Source organism: Magnolia sinica, chromosome 3, assembly GCF_029962835.1.
Source record: "Magnolia sinica isolate HGM2019 chromosome 3, MsV1, whole genome shotgun sequence".
In the NCBI taxonomy this organism is placed as follows: Eukaryota; Viridiplantae; Streptophyta; class Magnoliopsida; order Magnoliales; family Magnoliaceae; genus Magnolia; species Magnolia sinica.
Window position 1 is genome coordinate 33,043,670 of NC_080575.1, and position 17,407 is coordinate 33,061,076.

General features: G+C 44.5%; 2 protein-coding genes across 2 annotated transcripts in view; both read left to right on the top strand.

The window, feature by feature from the left end:
- LOC131239794 (uncharacterized) overlaps positions 1–7,128 on the top strand; it is a 38,743-nt gene extending 31,615 nt beyond the window's left edge. The window contains exons 7-8 of the mRNA XM_058237660.1: positions 5,778–5,984; positions 6,893–7,128. Coding sequence (XP_058093643.1) covers positions 5,778–5,867 — 90 coding nt within the window. The 3' untranslated portion in view covers positions 5,868–5,984; positions 6,893–7,128. The remainder of the gene's footprint in view (positions 1–5,777; positions 5,985–6,892) is intronic.
- Positions 7,129–14,729: 7,601 nt separating this feature from the next.
- LOC131238850 (uncharacterized) lies at positions 14,730–16,142 on the top strand. The gene is made up of 2 exons (XM_058236445.1): positions 14,730–15,059; positions 15,930–16,142. Exons 1-2 carry the CDS (start codon positions 14,730–14,732, stop codon positions 16,140–16,142), a joined length of 543 nt encoding a protein of 180 aa, XP_058092428.1.
- Positions 16,143–17,407: the final 1,265 nt, after the last annotated feature.

Below are 17,407 nucleotides of genomic sequence, written 5' to 3' on the forward strand. Positions count from 1 at the left end.
GATGCGGATCATCCATCATGTGGGGCCCACCTTTGATGTGACTGTGCATTAGGTTGGCCCACCTTGATGCGGACCATTCATCATGTGGGCCCCCACCTTCAATATGGGTTGTTTATCGTGTGGCCCACCTTAGAGAGATTGTAAAGAGGAGGGCAAGATGGGAATTACTTAGAGTTTAAGGACAAACTCGTCCCAAAATTAGCCACAAATGTCTACCTGCTGAAGCGAAGTAAGCTCTTAAAAAAAGTGACCTCTCTATCACCTATTTTTTAAGAGCTTTTTTGCTAGTTTCTAAAAAGTTAAGTGGTAAAATTAAAGCTTTACCAAACAATCTATATTTCAAAATAAGAGCTTATTTTTTCAGAATAAACAAATAAGCTTTTATTAGGAGAGATGCCAAACAGCCCCTTGGTGCTTTGCTAAGCTTACAAGCCTGTTTAATAAAAAGCTTACGACGCCCAGATGTGCCAACATGGCATGATAGGCCTGAGATCCAATCCATCTATTGGAATGACAACACTATACGGATGCCCCAGCCCAAGAGTCTGGCTGATCCACTTGTCAGCTGTGTAGGCCAAAGTTTGCAAAACAAATGTATGGCTCTAAAAATCTTGTCTAACGTTTTCTAACCAATCCATCTGTTTCCAATATTGGAGCCCACATGCTGAGTGGAGTGGACTGGATCTCTTTTTTGGAAAACATGTACAAGGTCGGTCTCAGTCCAACCTGATGGATGGATTGCATCTTGGAATTTTTCCATGCTTGCATGTGTGGTGTCTACATGAGTTTTCTTGCACATACATATGCACTTAACAAGGCTTTATTATTGCCTGATAGGGATACAGATTTTTGTTTGGTTGCCTGCCAATAATTATGTAATTCTTTTTTACATATTTATTTATATATTTTCATGTATTTCATTAAAATAAGCCATGCTTATTTTGGGTGAGGTTTACTTGATTTACATGATTTTCACAGTTTGGATCTATTTTTGTTATGGATGTTGGACACATCTTTTTTTTTTTTTCCGTCTCATATTGTTTCATTTATGTTGAATACATATATTTATATAGATCGAAGAAAGAAAAGAAGAATAATGGAAATAAGAGAGAAGAACGGATTTGATGATCCTTTCTATAAGCTACACATGTTAATTTCTAACCCCCCAAATACAAAAGGGATAAGCTTTACACGAGATAAAAAATGTAAATATGCAAAGAGATCCTACAATATCCTCTAAGATGATTCCTTAGGTATGGTTCAACCCAAGTAGACCAAGGGTTGTGTACTCCAACACTCCCCTCAAGTTGGAGCATGGATATCATGTATGCCCATCTTGTCAACCATGTACTTCAAATGGGTTGATGAAGTAGCTTTGGTGATAATATCAGCGCACTGTTCTCAGGGACAGACAAATGGATTGTGTAAAGTCTTGGAAGCAATCTTCTATTTTACAAAGTGACAATCCACTTCAATATGTTTTGTTTGCTCATGAAAAACTAGATTGGTGGCAACATGGATGGCTGCTTGATTATCTTAGTTTGAGGGAGTTGATGAAGATCCATTGAAACCCATATCTTGGAGTGACTTTGAACTAAATAAGCTCACATGCAGCCCGAGCTCTGGTTCTATGTTCTGCTTTGGTAGATGATCGAGCAACCATAAGCTGCCTTTTGCTTTTTCATGTAAGGTATTCCATAATGATAATGATGGTCGTAACGGCCACTGCCGTTACCATTACGATATGGGCCATAACAGCCGCTATGGCCCTCGTAATGGCTGTTACAAGCTTTAAAAAACTGTTTTGGCCCCTGTTATGGGACCGCTACTGGTCTTCACCCCCTCACGGCACTGTAACGACCATTACGCAATCGTTTCAGCATACCTTGCTTCCACGTTGCAAGTTTACTTCTCACAAATGTACAACCTGTCGTAGATCGTCAATCTGTAAAAGATCGGCCTAATCAACATCATAGTAGCCACCTAGGTTCAAGCGGCCATGATTGGAATATAGAAGGCATTTTCCTAGAGCAAATTTTAAATATCTTAGAAAATAGAACATTGCCTTGAGATGATTTCACATAGAATGCATGAACCTCCCACAAATGTACAACAAATTGTTATAAATTGTCATAAATTGTCAGTCTGTAGCAGCGTTCATAGTATTGCTATCATTATTGTATCACGGATCGGGATACAGAAACATGTATCGATATCGGTGACACCTGGAAATGCATCGCTGATTGAGGGAAACATGGGGGAAATGATGGAATTTTTCGGTGAAATCATAGGAGATCTGAAGTACACATATTTGCATATTTAGGAATAAAAAAAATTGCAAAAAAGACTCGTACATAATGAGTTTCCATTTAATGGGGGCCTAAATCTCCTGCTCTACTTTCTCTTTTTCGTTGCCCGATGTCAGTTTCAGCCAAGTTGGAAAAGTTGAGAGGGATTTCGTTTAGCAAGGTTTGGAGGAGGAGAAAAAAAATTCAAGCTTTTGGTTTGGAAGGTGTGTAGTCTGTATGCGGAAGGGGGGGCTGGTATTAAAGATCTTGAGTCAATGAACTTGGGGCCTTACAACGAAGTGGTTGTGGAGGTTTGGGACCAAAGATTGCGCTCTTTAGCGCCAAGTAATCGTGGGAAAGTATCAAAGCAAAAGCGATGATTGGGTAACTAAGGCATCCTCTCTCTAGAGGACTTCTTGGATTTGGAAAGGTATAGCTTGCATTTATTATAGATTCAATGAAGGTATAGTTTTTGTGGTTGTTAATAGGGAAAGGGTGAGATTTTAGGAAGATGCATGGGTTGGGCAAACTCCTCTCCAAACAGCATTCCTGTTGGTGGTACCCCTAGCTTTGAAAAAGAATATCATGGTTGCTGGGTGTTACAACTTTAGTGGGTCTTAGTGGTGCCCTGTCCCCCTTGCTGTAACACTATGCTTGATGTTGAGGTTGATGAATTTGCGAGACTTCTTGTTTGGCTTCAAGATCATGTGTCGACTAGAGAAGATATGGACAAAAGAGAGTGGACTAAACACAAGAAATGGTGTTGTTCAATCCTTTTACAAAGTCCTTGGAAGGAATGATAGGGAAAATGCTTGTGGGCATATGCTTGTGTGGTAGACAAGACACACACACACACACACACAAAGAAAAGTTTCAAATCATTCCCATTGCATAGGCCAATGTTGAGACGAGTGATTGTGAGGTAGACAAGACATCTCACAAGTTGCTTGTGCATGCCAGGATTTTCAGCTTTCTTTGACTGTTTATCATGCAACTGATGGTTCACTTCAATTTGAGTATTTGTTGGATGAGCGCTTAATTCCAAGCAAGGTGTTCCGTTTCCGTTACGACAAGGCCGTGAAGGCCGATACATATAAGTAACTTCCATGACCGTTACACGATATGGGGGTGAAACGCGGTAGTTGGTTTTTTGGGATCGTATCAACCATTACGGGGGTTGTAATGGCCGTTACGGGGCTAACAACCGTTACCTCTATAACGGTCGAAAAATGGCCACTTTCTTTTCTATTTAAAACCAATTTTCTTCTCATTTCTTCACTTTTTTCATTCTAAAAACTTTCTTACTTTATTCTACAACAGATTTCGACCACTCTAATTATAGTTTTTAGGATTAAGATTGTAGATTGAAGCGATTTGAGCGAATACCTCTGCTCTAAGGGCCAATTTTTCAAAAAAATCGAAAAAAAGCTATTTATGCCTTTTTTTTTTTTTTCTTCTTCTTCTTCTAATTTCTAGTTCTAATCAAGGTATTCAAAATCGGTTACATAACGGTAACGGTCATAACCATTACGCGTTACAGGGTCGAAATGGCCGTAACGGCCGTTACGGCCCGAATCATAATGATAACAGTGGTGGCCGTTACGGCCATCGTTACTGTTTTGGAACACCTTGGTTTTAATGTTTGATTGTGACGTGTAAATATTAGAGACACATAACCATGTTTATAAATTCACCAAACAACCGGATACATCACTCTCACCAAAGAGTGGATCGTTACGCTACCATAAACATGTTCAAAACAAAAAAATTGAATGCATTTTTGAAGTATTTACATTATTTTGGATTTTCTAAATATTTTTTCAGAATTTTTCGGGTAAAAAAAATTTTCAATCGTTACAGGGGTCGTAATGGTCATTATGCCCCCGTATCAACTGTGATGGCCGATACTCGTATCGGTAACGGTGGTGATCGTTATGGACACCGTTAACGATACATAATACCTTGATTCCAAGGAAGTTTTCGAATTACCCTAGATCCTTGATTCCCAAAGCCCTTAATGCCCATTGAAGAACTTATCCCTATAGTTCTTTAATGAAAGGTTTCTCCTAAGTCGGCAACGGGGCTTGGATAAGCTTATGGTTGGATACATGGTGTTCAAACAACGCTATTGGTGTCTCGTTCCCTATCCTGATCGTCATTGTCCAGAGAGGGAGATGGTATGTGGTTTGGATCCCCGGTGTCGCAGGAATCTCTTAGGGCCTGTTTGATTTTTGAGAGTTTGTGTAATTACCCCTGTAAATAGGTAATTATTACCATGTCACCCATTTGATTTTCAAACTTTCTGCCTTGGAAACTGGTTCAAAAGAGTTAATTTAAATTTGTGGACCCCAATGTGATGTGTATTATATATCCATTCTGTCCATCCGTTTTACCAAAATATTTCGAGGCATGATTCGAAAAATGAGGCAAATCCAACACTCAAGTGGCTCACAACAAACGAAATAGTGGCCCCAAGAGGTTTTTAACGGTAAATGTTCGATTTCCTTTTTCCCATGGCGTGGTCCACTTGAGCTTTGGATATGCCTCATTTTTTGGCTCATGCATAAATTCAGCTGGCATAATGGATGAAAGGTGTGGATAATTAACACGCATCACGGTGGGACCCACAAACACATTTTGTGACCTTCTCGGTTTTTGTGTCTAAAGAGCAGCCAGTCAAATCAAGCATCGGGAATAGTGCTGTAAATACCAGGTGAAATAATTATTACCCATTTACCGGGTATTTACCACTGAATTGAAAATTCAAACAGGCCCTTGGACCAAGAGTCGGAGGACACAACTAGGTTACTTTGCTCTTTCATCCCAAGTGGCCATCCTTACAAGAGTTCGACATGGGTGTCGAAATGGCAGAAGAATGGAAGATTCTTGGTCAGATCAGTCTATAATGCTATCACTCAAGGAAGTAGGGTAGTGGGGGATCCTGACAGAAGAGGCATGACACTATAAAGGACCCCCTAGGTAGGGTGGTGGCTTTTGCTTGGTTTGGGGGAAGAACAGGATGCTAACCATGGATAAATCGTCAAAAGCGTCATGTGATCATCCCTCACATATGTACCATATTGTTGGATATTATCTTTTGGGATTTGCCACTTAAATCTTTTGCATTTGTTCCCATTTCCCTTTACATATCTTTGGTTCTGTGTGTAATTCTTTGTGAGGAATCCTCTTCCTCCCTTTCAATAAAATCATGTGACTTCTCAAACAAAAAAAAGGAAAAAAGAAAAAAACTTCAATGAATAAACAAGTGTCAGTCAATCAAGGGAAAAGAAATGAAGAAACAAGTGATTTTTGGATATATTGGAACCATTATGTTGGTTGTTTCCCTCTTGTGCATTAGTAAGTACTGCGATGTATGCCTGGGTTAAGATTTCCTATTCACCCTTTAAAAAAAAGTTGATCTTATACATGTGTTTTTCTTCGATATCTTTTGTTTGTTTCAAATTTGTGCCCCTTTGTTATTATTTACAGGTAAAAACATGGGCAACACTTTTGAATACATTTTGTACGAATGGAAAATTGGAGCTCGAACTCGTACAAAGTTCAGATTCAGTGCTATGAGGATGCCAAACTGATGAAGTTGTTCCCAGAAATTGTGAGGTCTCTCTATGACTAGGATGTGCTTGCTGAAGATACCATTCTCCTCTGGTTCTGTAGAGGAACAAACCCAAAGGGCAGGTACGATAATTGTTTATCCATTGATATTTTTCACGTGTAATTTGTCAATCTTGTAAAGGGGGGAGACAATTTCTGTTTCTGATCAGTCCCCTTAGAAAATGTCTCTCAAAGGAAAGATGGCATGCATATTGCATGCTTTTCAAAGTGGGTGGTTTCTAATAATTGATCAACTACCACATTGTTGAAATTCTAACAATAAGATGCATGTTTGGTCAGACTCGGGCACCTTTATGGGCTACAGGGGCTCCTACATATCTAAGGGTCTGTTTTCTGGCGGAACCAATTTGATTTCACATTTGAGGCTATTCAGAGAGTGTAGGCTGCATTAGACTGGTTTTCTGTTTTACTGCTTCCCACCCCAACTTGAAAGTGACTACATTTAAGAGGAGCACACATCATTTGCGGGAACACACAAATGAATTCTGAGGGGCTGTTTGGCATGGAAGCTGGTCTGAATGCTGTTTTGTTTTCTTAAACATGTACTGGAATCATTCCCATTTGGGGAGAGGTGTCTTGGATGACAAATTCCATTGCTGACTCGTCACTGGCTGCCTTACATGATTTTAGGAATCAAAATGGCACTAGTTCCCCGATTCCTTGCTGCAAATGGCTCTCTTCTAAACTAAAACATCGGTGCTTCCAGTTGGTGTATGTTGGTAGAATGCATACATGGTGTGCTTGATGGTGCTTGCGGTTCTTCGTTGCCAGAATGACCTTGAATTGGCTATATACCAATATGCCTTTTCTTCTCATCAGTATGCTGTGGGGGGTTCTTCCTTTCATTCATGAATTAGATTTTGCCCAAATGTCTACTAAGATGTAAAAGAAGGCATCATATCCTTATTGACATGGTTCATCTATTTCACTGTATAGCTGCTCATTTTTTATCACTCTGTGAAACGCTGCAGGCAAACTTTTGTGAAGGCTTTGGAGCCATTTGTGCATTGGCTGGAGGAAGCTGAAGAAGAAGAATAAAGATAAGAGGTGTGCATCAATTGGCAAAGAGACGAACGCGGGTTGCAATGATCCTAGTAATTACCTATTTCCTGTCGTACATCAACTGCCTAACTTAAACAAGCAACTTCCTGTGTGTTTGTTGACAGAAACCTTTAACGGTTCTTATTTGCAATAAGCTACTTAACTATCTCCCTACCACTGCATTTCATTTTCTTCTGTGCATACATGGTCGCATGATCACCTGCCCAATCCTCTTTGCCGTGCACTCCGGAGGATCATTTTTTTTTCTCCCAATTGCATGACTTCTTTTGCGTTCCATTCTTCTTTCAAGCTTTCGACATACGCTTTCAGTGGTCAAAGATATACGCCCACACCTCCTTTTCGTTATTTCTGTTTTCCTAACTGAAAGTTGGTTGTTGTAGAAATCAACTTACAGTCATTTAGGGCCTGTTTGGATTGCGAATTACACCAATAATTCATTGTAGAAGTGCAATGGTTAAAATTACGATCTTTCCTTCAAAAAGGTGATTCGACTGATAATTCCTAATACTTACACATTACTGAATGTCAAATCAACAGGAAAAATACGCGCATATTTGGGAAAACGGATTGGCTACTCCCCCTCTCACCAGCCCGGTGGCTGGTGGTCGGTGCTATGTGGGCCCCACCATGATGCATGTGTTTCATCCATTCATCCATTCTTACAGATCATTTTAGGGCTTGAACCCAAAAATGAGAGGGATATTAATTTCAGGTGGACCACACGGGAAAACAATAGCGATTGGATATCCACCATTACAATCCTCCTAAGGCCCACTGTACTGTTTATTTGTCATCCAATATGTTGATTAGGTCATACAGACCCAAATGAAGGGAAAAAACAAAGTTCAGCTTGATCCAAAACTTTGATGGCCCCCAAAAAGTTTTTAATGGTCGACGTTCATTCAACACTGTTTCCTGTAATGTGGTCCACTTGAGATAGGGATATACCTCATTTTTGGCCTCATAACATAAAATGATCTAGAAAAATAGGACGGCATGGATGAAACACAGACATCATGGTGGGCCCACAGAGCACCGACCACCAGCCATTGGCTGGTGGCAGGGGGAGTAGCCAATCCTATAAGAATCTCTTAATACATTTGTATTTGACCTGTCGAATTACGTGTTTGAACAAACAAAAAATTGTAATGATGGCACAATCCAACTAGGCTAGTCCAATTCCTGAAATACTTGGTAAACTCTATATTCACCCCAAACCACAAAAATTAGCTTTTCGAAGTTAATTACACTTGGCTCTACTCCAGATGACCAAAAAGAAGGCTCTGTAACCTCGCTGGGATGCAGATGCAATTGTTGTCCTCTCACAGCTCTCTTTCCTAGGCATTTCTAACTGTTTGTACCATTCTCACCTACATGCTAGCTGGATGCATCCCAAACTTCCCATTATATCAGCGATTATCTTCGGATAAACCGGACGCGGATTGGATACTGACAGGTTTTGAGTAGCGAAATTCGCTATTGAAGTGACGTCACCAAGTTCTGTGGGACCCACCATGATGCATGTATTGTATCCACACCATCCATCTATTTGGAGAGATCATTTTAGGGCATGAGACAAAGAATGAGTCCGATCCAAATCTAGACTGGACCCCACCACAGAAAACAGTGGGAAGAGTGACCCCCACCGTTGACACCTTCCTAAGGCCCACCATGATGTTTATCTGAAATCCAAAGTGCTCATAAGTTAAGACAGACAAAAGAAGGGAAAACACAAATTTCAGCTTGATCAAAAACTTTTGTGGCCCTTGGAAATTTTTAATGGTGGGCGGCACTCTCTCCACTGTTATCTGTGGTGGGGGTCCATTCGAGCTTTAGATCTGTCTGACTCATTCTTTAGTCTTTAGCTCACGCCCTAAATTGATATCTCCAAATGTATGGACGGCGTGGATACAACGCATACATCATGGTGGGCCATGATCCCATACAGCTTGGTGACATCACTTTAGTAGCAAGTCCGGATAAACCATCCATACCAACAAATTTGCATCGGTGGTAGGTGCTACTCTCGCAGAACAATCTTAAATAAAGCGTTTCTCATGTGTGTAACATGTTGGGGAAAAATATATAAGTCCGAAATTTGGCTTATGGAATGGACAAATTCTTCTACAATTACTTGGACCTATTGTAGTTCGAGCCTAGTATGACCCCCAAGTGCAAGAGCGGTCTGACTAGCCTAGTATGAACCCCAAGTGCAAGAGCGGGCTGACCGAAGAAATGGGTAATGCCAACACGAGTGCTCTAAAGAATGAACTAAATCATGGGTCGGCCAAGGGTCGATTACGGATCGACCATAGCTCAACCAGAGATCAGCCACAGACCGACTATAGCTCGGTTACAGGTTGATCATAGGTCGGCTACAGATCGGTCGCAGGACGATCACAGACCGACCACAGCTCGGTCCTAGATCGGTCGAAGATTGGATATAAGATGATCATAGACCGACCATAGCCCGGTCACAGATCTATCATGATCCAGAACAATTTCCTCAATAGGATCGAGACATCTTGAAAGATCTCAAAGCAGGAGGGCTGAGTCATCCCAAACGGCTCCTGACTCAGATTCGACCCAAAACCGAGCCAACATCCGAAGAATCTTGTGAATCTCGAAGATCTCTCTTAAGATTCCGGAGAGATAAGATCGGATCCCGATGTTCTCAAGATCCTAAAATTTTGGAAAGATTCCGTATCATATCAAATCTCCAACGTAATTGGAGAGAGTCCCCCCATGGCGTATCTCTCCCTTCCCTATAAAAATAGGGATGTACTTCACCAAGGAGGTATGTGTTTTCACGTTCACAAAAACCCTATTCATTACGTTGGTCTCTTTTCTGGAGATCCTTTTTAGACCACGAGCCTAACTTAGGCATCGGAGAGTCCCCTGAATGAACTAGGGCCTCGATTGTCTCTCACCTCTACTCGTGCAGGTTCTAGGGAAAGATGCATAGAAGGTCTGTCAAAAAACTGCATCAATAGTTTGGCGCCGTCTGTGGGAACGACAACAATCAAGCGGTTCCAGTTCTACCAGTGAACGTCTGACATTCAATGACAAAAGGAAATAAGAAAGCCCAATCTCCCGCTGTAGCTATCCCGATCGCTACCATGCCTGCCCCTGCTCAGGCTGCAACTCCCGTTAAATGTCCTGAATGACAAGAGAATCGCCATGGCTCTCCACAACGCCAGGCGACTTCAGGATCGAGTCGACGTGGTCAACAGAGACATGGCAGAGGCAGTTGCCGAGACGCTCTCGAGAGAGAGGTTGGAGACATCAGGGTCGATCTAGGCTTTTTGAAACAAATGATGGAAAACTTGCAGCCCTTGTAGGCTCGTCAGCTCGATCATCAAAGAGAGGGATATTCGAGCCACGTCTGACCGTGTGCCGATCCCCCTCAACCCTCAGTCGTACAGGTCCCATCGCAACTGAACCCGCAGTCTGCATCCACTTCAACCCACGTGTCGGGAACGCTTCGCTACCAGCCTCCGATCTGCGGCATGAGATAGATCGGCAGAGACGCAACAGAGCCCCGGGTGAGGTCACTGCCGATAGTGAGGAATCTTGGAGAAAGGAACTACAGACCTTACGGCGACAAATCGCCGACATAAGGCAGACCCACTGAGGCTACATAACCGCCCCTGAAGAAACAGAATCTCCATTCAATGTCGACCTCTTGCGAGCACGATTGCCGGACAGATTTCGACTACCTCAAATAACCCCTTACACAGGGAGCATCAACTTAACGGAGCATTTGGAGTCATTCCGAACGTACATGAAACTCCACAATGCCACTGATGCGGTTATGTGCCGAGCCTTTTCGTTGACTCTGGCCAACGCAGCAAGACTTTGGTTTAAACAACTAAAACCGAGGTCCGTCTGATCGTTCGCCGAGCTCAGCGAGGCCTTCGTCACCAACTTCATTGGAGGGAAGAAAAGACTCAAAGCACCCGCTCACCTGATGAACATAGTCCAGAAAGACAACGAGCTTTTAAAAGATTATATCAAGCGTTTCAACTTGGAGGCGCTCTAAGTACAAAAATACTTGGACGAGATCACATCAACACCATCATGACCGGGCTGAGGGACAAACCATTCCTCTTCTCTTTGGATAAGAACCGTCCTGCCACATTGGCAGAGTTCTTGAACCGATCACAGAAATATGCTAACGCCGAAGAGTCTCGGATTCTGTGAGATGCCATTGAAAACAAAAGATCCGCGACCAAAGAGCTAGGGAAGAAAAAGCCAGACTCGGCTAATACAAACAAGAAGCGTAAGGAGGATTGGTCTCGCGACGATCGTAGGGCGAGCAAACGTCCTGACAGCAAATTCACCGCTTACACCCCATTGAACAAGCTCAAGAGTAGGTGCTGATGGAAATAAAGGATGAGCGTTTTGTCCAGTGGCTGAACAAGTTGCGCGGTAATCCCGATAGAAGGAGTAAAAACAAGTACTGTCATTTTCATCGGGATCACGGGCACAACATGAGCGATTGTCACCACCTCAAGCAGGAGATCGAAAGGCTCATCCGGGAAGGTCACCTCGGTCAGCATGTTGATCAAAGAGGAAACCGAGCCCCGACGACTGAGGAACAGCCGATCGACAATCAACCGATTGGAGAAATCCGAACAATCTTCTGGGGTCACAAAGGCAGAGGGGACTCGAACACGCTCGGAAGGTGCATGCAAGAAGCATTTCGCACCAGAAAGCAGAAATGATGGTCCTCGCTCGACCCTCAAAAGAGATGAAGCTGGAAAAATACATTGTGACTTTCGCCGATGAAGATGCCCTAGGCGTTCACCACCCTCACGGCGATGCATTGGTCATCACTCTCACCATAGCTAATCGAAAAGTTTTCCAGATTTTGGTCGACACAGGGTTGTCGGCTGATGTTCTCTCCCTTTGAGCATTCACTAAGATGGGGATCGGACGGAACTCCCTTCGTTTCATCAAAACGCCCTTGATCGGATTCTCCGGGGGCGAAGTTATGTCAGAGGGAGCTATTTAGCTCCCACTCACAACCGGAGATGACCCAAATTAGACCACTATAATGGTCGACTTCCTACTAGTCGACTAACCATCCGTCTACAATGCCATCCTAGGCCGACCGACGCTGTACCTCCTCTGAGCGATAGTGTCAACCTACCACCTCGCTATGAAGTTCCCGACTGAGCATGGGGTAGGGTTAGTCAAAGGCAATCAACAAGAAGCTCAGGAGTGCTATGCTACAGCCTTGAGGGTTCCCCACAAAGCAATGATGATCGAGTCTCTCGACCCACGCAAAGAAATCACTAGTGCGTGGCCGACCCATGGAAGACCTCGTTTGGATCCTTCTGGATGAGTCCGATCCTTCCAAAGCGGTACAGATCGGTCGTCTTTAATACCTCCAGTGCACAACAGGTTGATAGCTCTCCTTCGACACTTCACCGACGTTTTTGCGTGGTCTCATGAAGACATGCCCGGCATAGACCCCGCTATCATGACGCATCGGTTGAACATCGATCTGAGCTACCGTCCGATCCAACAAAAGCGACGTGCTTTCAGCCCAGAAAGGTACGTAATAATAGGAGAAGAGGTCAGCAAGCTCCTCAAAGCCGATTTTATCGAAGAAATCTACTACCTAGAGTGGGTAGCCAACATCGTGTTGGTAAAGAAGGCGAATGGCAAGTGTGGTGTCTGTGTAGACTACACCGACCTGAACAAAGCCTGCCCGAAGGACAGTTTTCCTCTTCCTAGGATCGACCAGCTGGTCGACAGCACAACGGGGCATAAATTACTTAGTTTTATGGATGCATATTCAGGATACAATCAAATTGTAATGCACCCAACTGATAAATCTAAGACCGCCTTTGTCACGGACAAAAGTCTTTGTTGTTACCGAGTGATGCCTTTCGGTTTAAAAAACGTAGGAGTGACCTACCAGAGGTTGGTCAATAAAATGTTTGAGCAACTGATAGGTCGAATCATGGAGGTCTATATCGATGGTATGCTCGTCAAGAGTATAAAAGCAACTAAACATGTGGCCGACCTAGAGGTGATGTTCCTCGTCCTCCGAAAATACCAGATGAAACTAAACCTGAGCAAATGCGCCTTCAGTGTAGGCTTGAGAAAGTTCCTCAGATTTTTGGTCAGCCAATGCGGAACAGAGGCCAATCCCGAAAAGATACGAGCCTCTCTCAACATGCAATCTCCAAAGACGATCAAAGACATTCAGAGACTAATTGGAAGAGTGGCCGCCCTCAATCGTTTCGTATTCAGAGCTACTGATAAGTGTCTCACTTTCTTCAAACAGTTGAAGGGAAGAAAAATTGTCGATTGAACCAATGAGTGCGAGGCCACTTTTCAGCAACTCAAGGAATATCTAGGGTCACCCCCATTACTCTCTAAGCCCGAGCCTGGAGAAGCACTGCTACTTTATTTGGCCATGTCCGATGCGGTAGTGAGCACGACATTGATAAGGGAGAGCAAGGGAAGACAACTACCAGTCTATTATGTTAGTAAAGCATTGGTTCTAGTTGAGACAAGATATCTAACCGTGGAGAAATTGGCCCTCACCTTGGTTACGTCTTCTCGGCGACTGTGACCGTACTTCCAAGCTCACTCGATCAAAGTCCTGACCGATCACCCACTTCGCCAAGTCCTTGCAGAAGCCTGAAGCTTCAGGTTGACTAACCAAATGGGCGATCGAGTTAAGTGAGTTCAACATCAAGTACCAGCCGCGAACAACGATAAAAGGTCAAGCGGTGGCCGACATCATCGTTGAACTAACGCATTCGCCTGAGCAAGAATCGAATGGAATTCGACCCTTGAACGACCTCAGCGAACCCGCAGTTCTCCTTGATCAGTTCGCCACAGAATGTACAAATAACCAGCTGTTTCCCGACCCACTACTTTGGACGCTTTATGTCGATGGCTCATCCAACTCTAAGGCTAGCGGGGTCGGGGTAGTCCTAGAGACTCTTGATCATACGTGCATGTAGTACGCCTTGAGATTTGGATTTCAAGCCTCAAACAATACGACAAAATATGAAGCTCTGATTGTCGGCCTCAAATTGGCAACAAACATGGGGGCTCGAAACCTCAAGGTCTTCAGTGACTCATTGTTAATCATTAACTAGATAGTCGACGTTTACCAAGCCAAGAAAGATCGCCTGAAAGCCTATCTCCAGAAAGCCAAAGAATTGATCGAAAGTTTTCAGAAGTGTCATGTCGACCTAATCCCGTGAACAAAAAATGCCAAGGCCAACACGTTGGTGAAGCTTGCTACGACAGATGAGGACGAGATCCCAAGGTCTATCCCAATCGAGTTCCTGGCTAAATTGAGCATCCAGGAAGTTGACCCTACTCCCGTACTACCGGTCAGCTCGGAGACAACGTGGATGGACTTGATCATCCGATACCTCAAGAACAGAGAACTTCTTGAGGATCGGGCAGAAGCACGACAAATGAAGGTCAAGGTAGCCCGATACCCCTTGCTCAATGACATACTTTGCAAAAAAGGGTTCTACCCCCTACTTAAGGTGTGGTCGACTAGAGGAAGCGGACTACGTCCTTAGGGAGATCCACGAAGGAATCTGTGGAAATCCCTCAGGAGGGCGATCTCTGGCACACAAAGTCATCCGGAAGGGATACTATTGACCGACCATCCAACATGACGCTCGACTGCTCTTCCGAGTATACAATAAATGTCAGAGGTTCACCAACATCCCTAGGCAGCCTCCCGAAGAGCTCACGCCGATGGTCGGACACTGGCCCTTCGCTCAGTGGGGGATTGATATTATCGATCCTCTCCCCACGGGCAAGGGTCAGACCAAGTTCGCCATTGTAGCGGTCGACTACTTTACTAAGTGGGTGGAGGCCGAGCCTTTGGCCAAAATCACCAAGCAAAAAGTTACGGATTTCGTCTGGAAAAATATTATATGCAGGTTTGGAATCCCTCACACTATTGTCTCGGACAATGGAAAGCAGTTCGACAACAAGCAACACCAGGAGATGTGCAAGAACCTCGGAATCCACAACGTCTATTCATCGCCTCGGCATCATCAGGAAAACGGGCAAGTAGAGGCGGTCAGTAAGATCATTAAACATCATCTTTGGACCAGGCTCGAGAAGGCTAAGGGAGCTTGGGCCTAGGAACTCCCCAAGGTCCTGTGGGCTTACCGAACAACAGCTCGGATCACCACCGGGGAGACCCCATTTTCTCTAGCATATGGGGCCGAGGCATTTGCACCCATAGAGATCGGACTACCATCGGCTCGGGTAAGATAACGACGAGCTCATGTCTCTCGGCCTCGACCTCCTCGAAGAACAAAGGGAGTTGGCACGGCTTCGGACCATTGTTCGCCAGCAGCAAGTATCATGATTTTATAACGCTTGGGTCAAGGTCAGAAGATTCTGGGTCGGGGACTTGGTCCTCCGAAAAGTGTTTAAGAACACCAAAGAAGAGGGGGCAGGAACCCTAGGACCGAGCTGGGAAGGACCTTACGTGGTAGCGCGTACAAGCTGACCCGGATCATACCGACTAGAAGACCTGAGCGGCCAGCTACTCTCGCACCCCTGGAACGTCGAACAATGTTTGTTCTCCTTTGTATTGATTAAAGAATAAATGATAAAGAGCTTTATCAGATCCATATCTGATCGGCATCCGATCGACTATCGACTTTAATCCGAGTAAGAGTCATCTTGGGTTCGACTAAGGCTCGGTCGGCATCAACGACCTTAGCCTGGTCTAGATCAATGCCCAGATAGTGACTCGGCATCGATTCAACAATGACGATAAAAGTAAAAAATGCTATCTTACTAGGTCAGCTCACACACATGAAAGTTGACACAAAGAAGTTGAAAGAAAACTTTTTCATTGATAAAGACCCAAAGGCCTGTTTACATCAGCTTTACATCGGTTTTACATCAACTACAAAATTCAAGGTTGTACAATAGAGGACGACCAAGAGCCCAAAGAGGAAGAAGGTGCTGCATGTGTCTGAAGAGACACTGGATGTGCCTGAAGTGCTTGAAGCTCGACCTCTCAGTGTGCTTAAGGTGCTTGAAACTGAAAAGCTCTATAAAATTAACTTCAAGACTCAGCCGCCGCTTCAGAAGTTATCTACAAAGCCACCTCAGGAGCTGCCTTGGGTGCCGCTTCATCGCTAGACCCATTAAAGTCCGACTAGCGCTCGTTGAAGGCAGAGAGATCGAGCTCAGGGAAGCTCTCCTTCATCATCTTCATGCACTTGGCATAGCCTCAACGAAAGAGGGCATCCCTTTCATCAAGAACGCTTGGGACGATTGGAATTCCTTCACAACATCTCTCACGATGACGAGGGTGGCCCTGGTCTCCATCTTCGGCCGTTCCAGCTTGGTGTTCGTGTCGATGAGCCATGCGTGGTAGTTATCATACACCACCTTAGCCTCTTGCAATCGCGAGGCCATCCTAGCTTTCTTGGCAGAAGCCGCCTCGAGAGCGACCTTCGTCGCCTCTAGCTCGGCTACCGCAACCAAGGCCCGAGCCTCAACCTCCTCCGCCTGCCCGTGAGTCTGAGCAAGCTCGGCATGAGCCTTCAATGTGCATGAAGCAAACTGCAATAGAGGAGAGCGAAGTCAGAGCAAGTTATAGAAGAACGAAATAGACAAGGAATAATGTCGGCTAATACTCTCACCTCAAGGAGCATGGTCGTCATGCGACCCAGCGTCTGATCCATGGAAGACTCGAACAAGCCGACGAACTCTTCTTCGACGACCTGGAGAGCTGCACATGGGAGGAGTCCCTCCACTGTTCGACGGAAGCTCCCCCTCTCCTCTTCGACCTCTTCCCCTCTCGAGGGTTGCACCTCGGAAGGGGGAACCTCGGCAGGGAACTCGGCTGCCTCCTATGGCTCAGAGGGAGCCACATCCATGCCCTCATCCATGACCTCTATGACGGTCGGGCAAGAAGGGGCTACTCTCTCCTTTCTCTTAGAGGACATTTTTTGCTTCTTCTTCTTCGAAGCGTGAGCCTCGTCCCGAGGAGGAGCCTGCATCTTGGAAGGAGACCGAAGGATAGGCCGAGCTTCAGCCATCTCTCCATTAGGATAAAAAGCGACAGTGCGTTAGAAACATCTACTTGACTCAGAAGACAGAAGTCTAATAGCTCGGTAAGAGGCCTTACCAAAAATCGTACCTGTCAGCATTGTATCTAAGCCTGACCAAACGAGACACTCAGGTGGAGAAGCACTCTCCAAATCTTCTCTCCTAACTTAAAGCCCGCAAGTCCCTGATCCGAGCTAAGGACCCACTGTCGAGTGAGGGCTGACTCTTCAGGACAATTGAGAAAGGAAAAGAGAAAACAAGGTAAGCAAATAATATGAGCCGACCGACTAAAGATGACCCATCATCAAAGTACAAACCTGGCGTAGAAAAGGCTCGGGGAATGAGAGAAT

Coding starts and splice junctions, on each gene's coding strand:
- LOC131238850 (XM_058236445.1), top strand. CDS start 14,730: ATGGTCGGACACTGGCCCTTCGCTCAGTGGGGGATTGATATTATCGAT. Junction 15,060..15,929: donor AAAACGGGCAAGTAGAGGCG/GTCAGTAAGATC, acceptor GTTGTACAATAG/AGGACGACCAAGAGCCCAAA.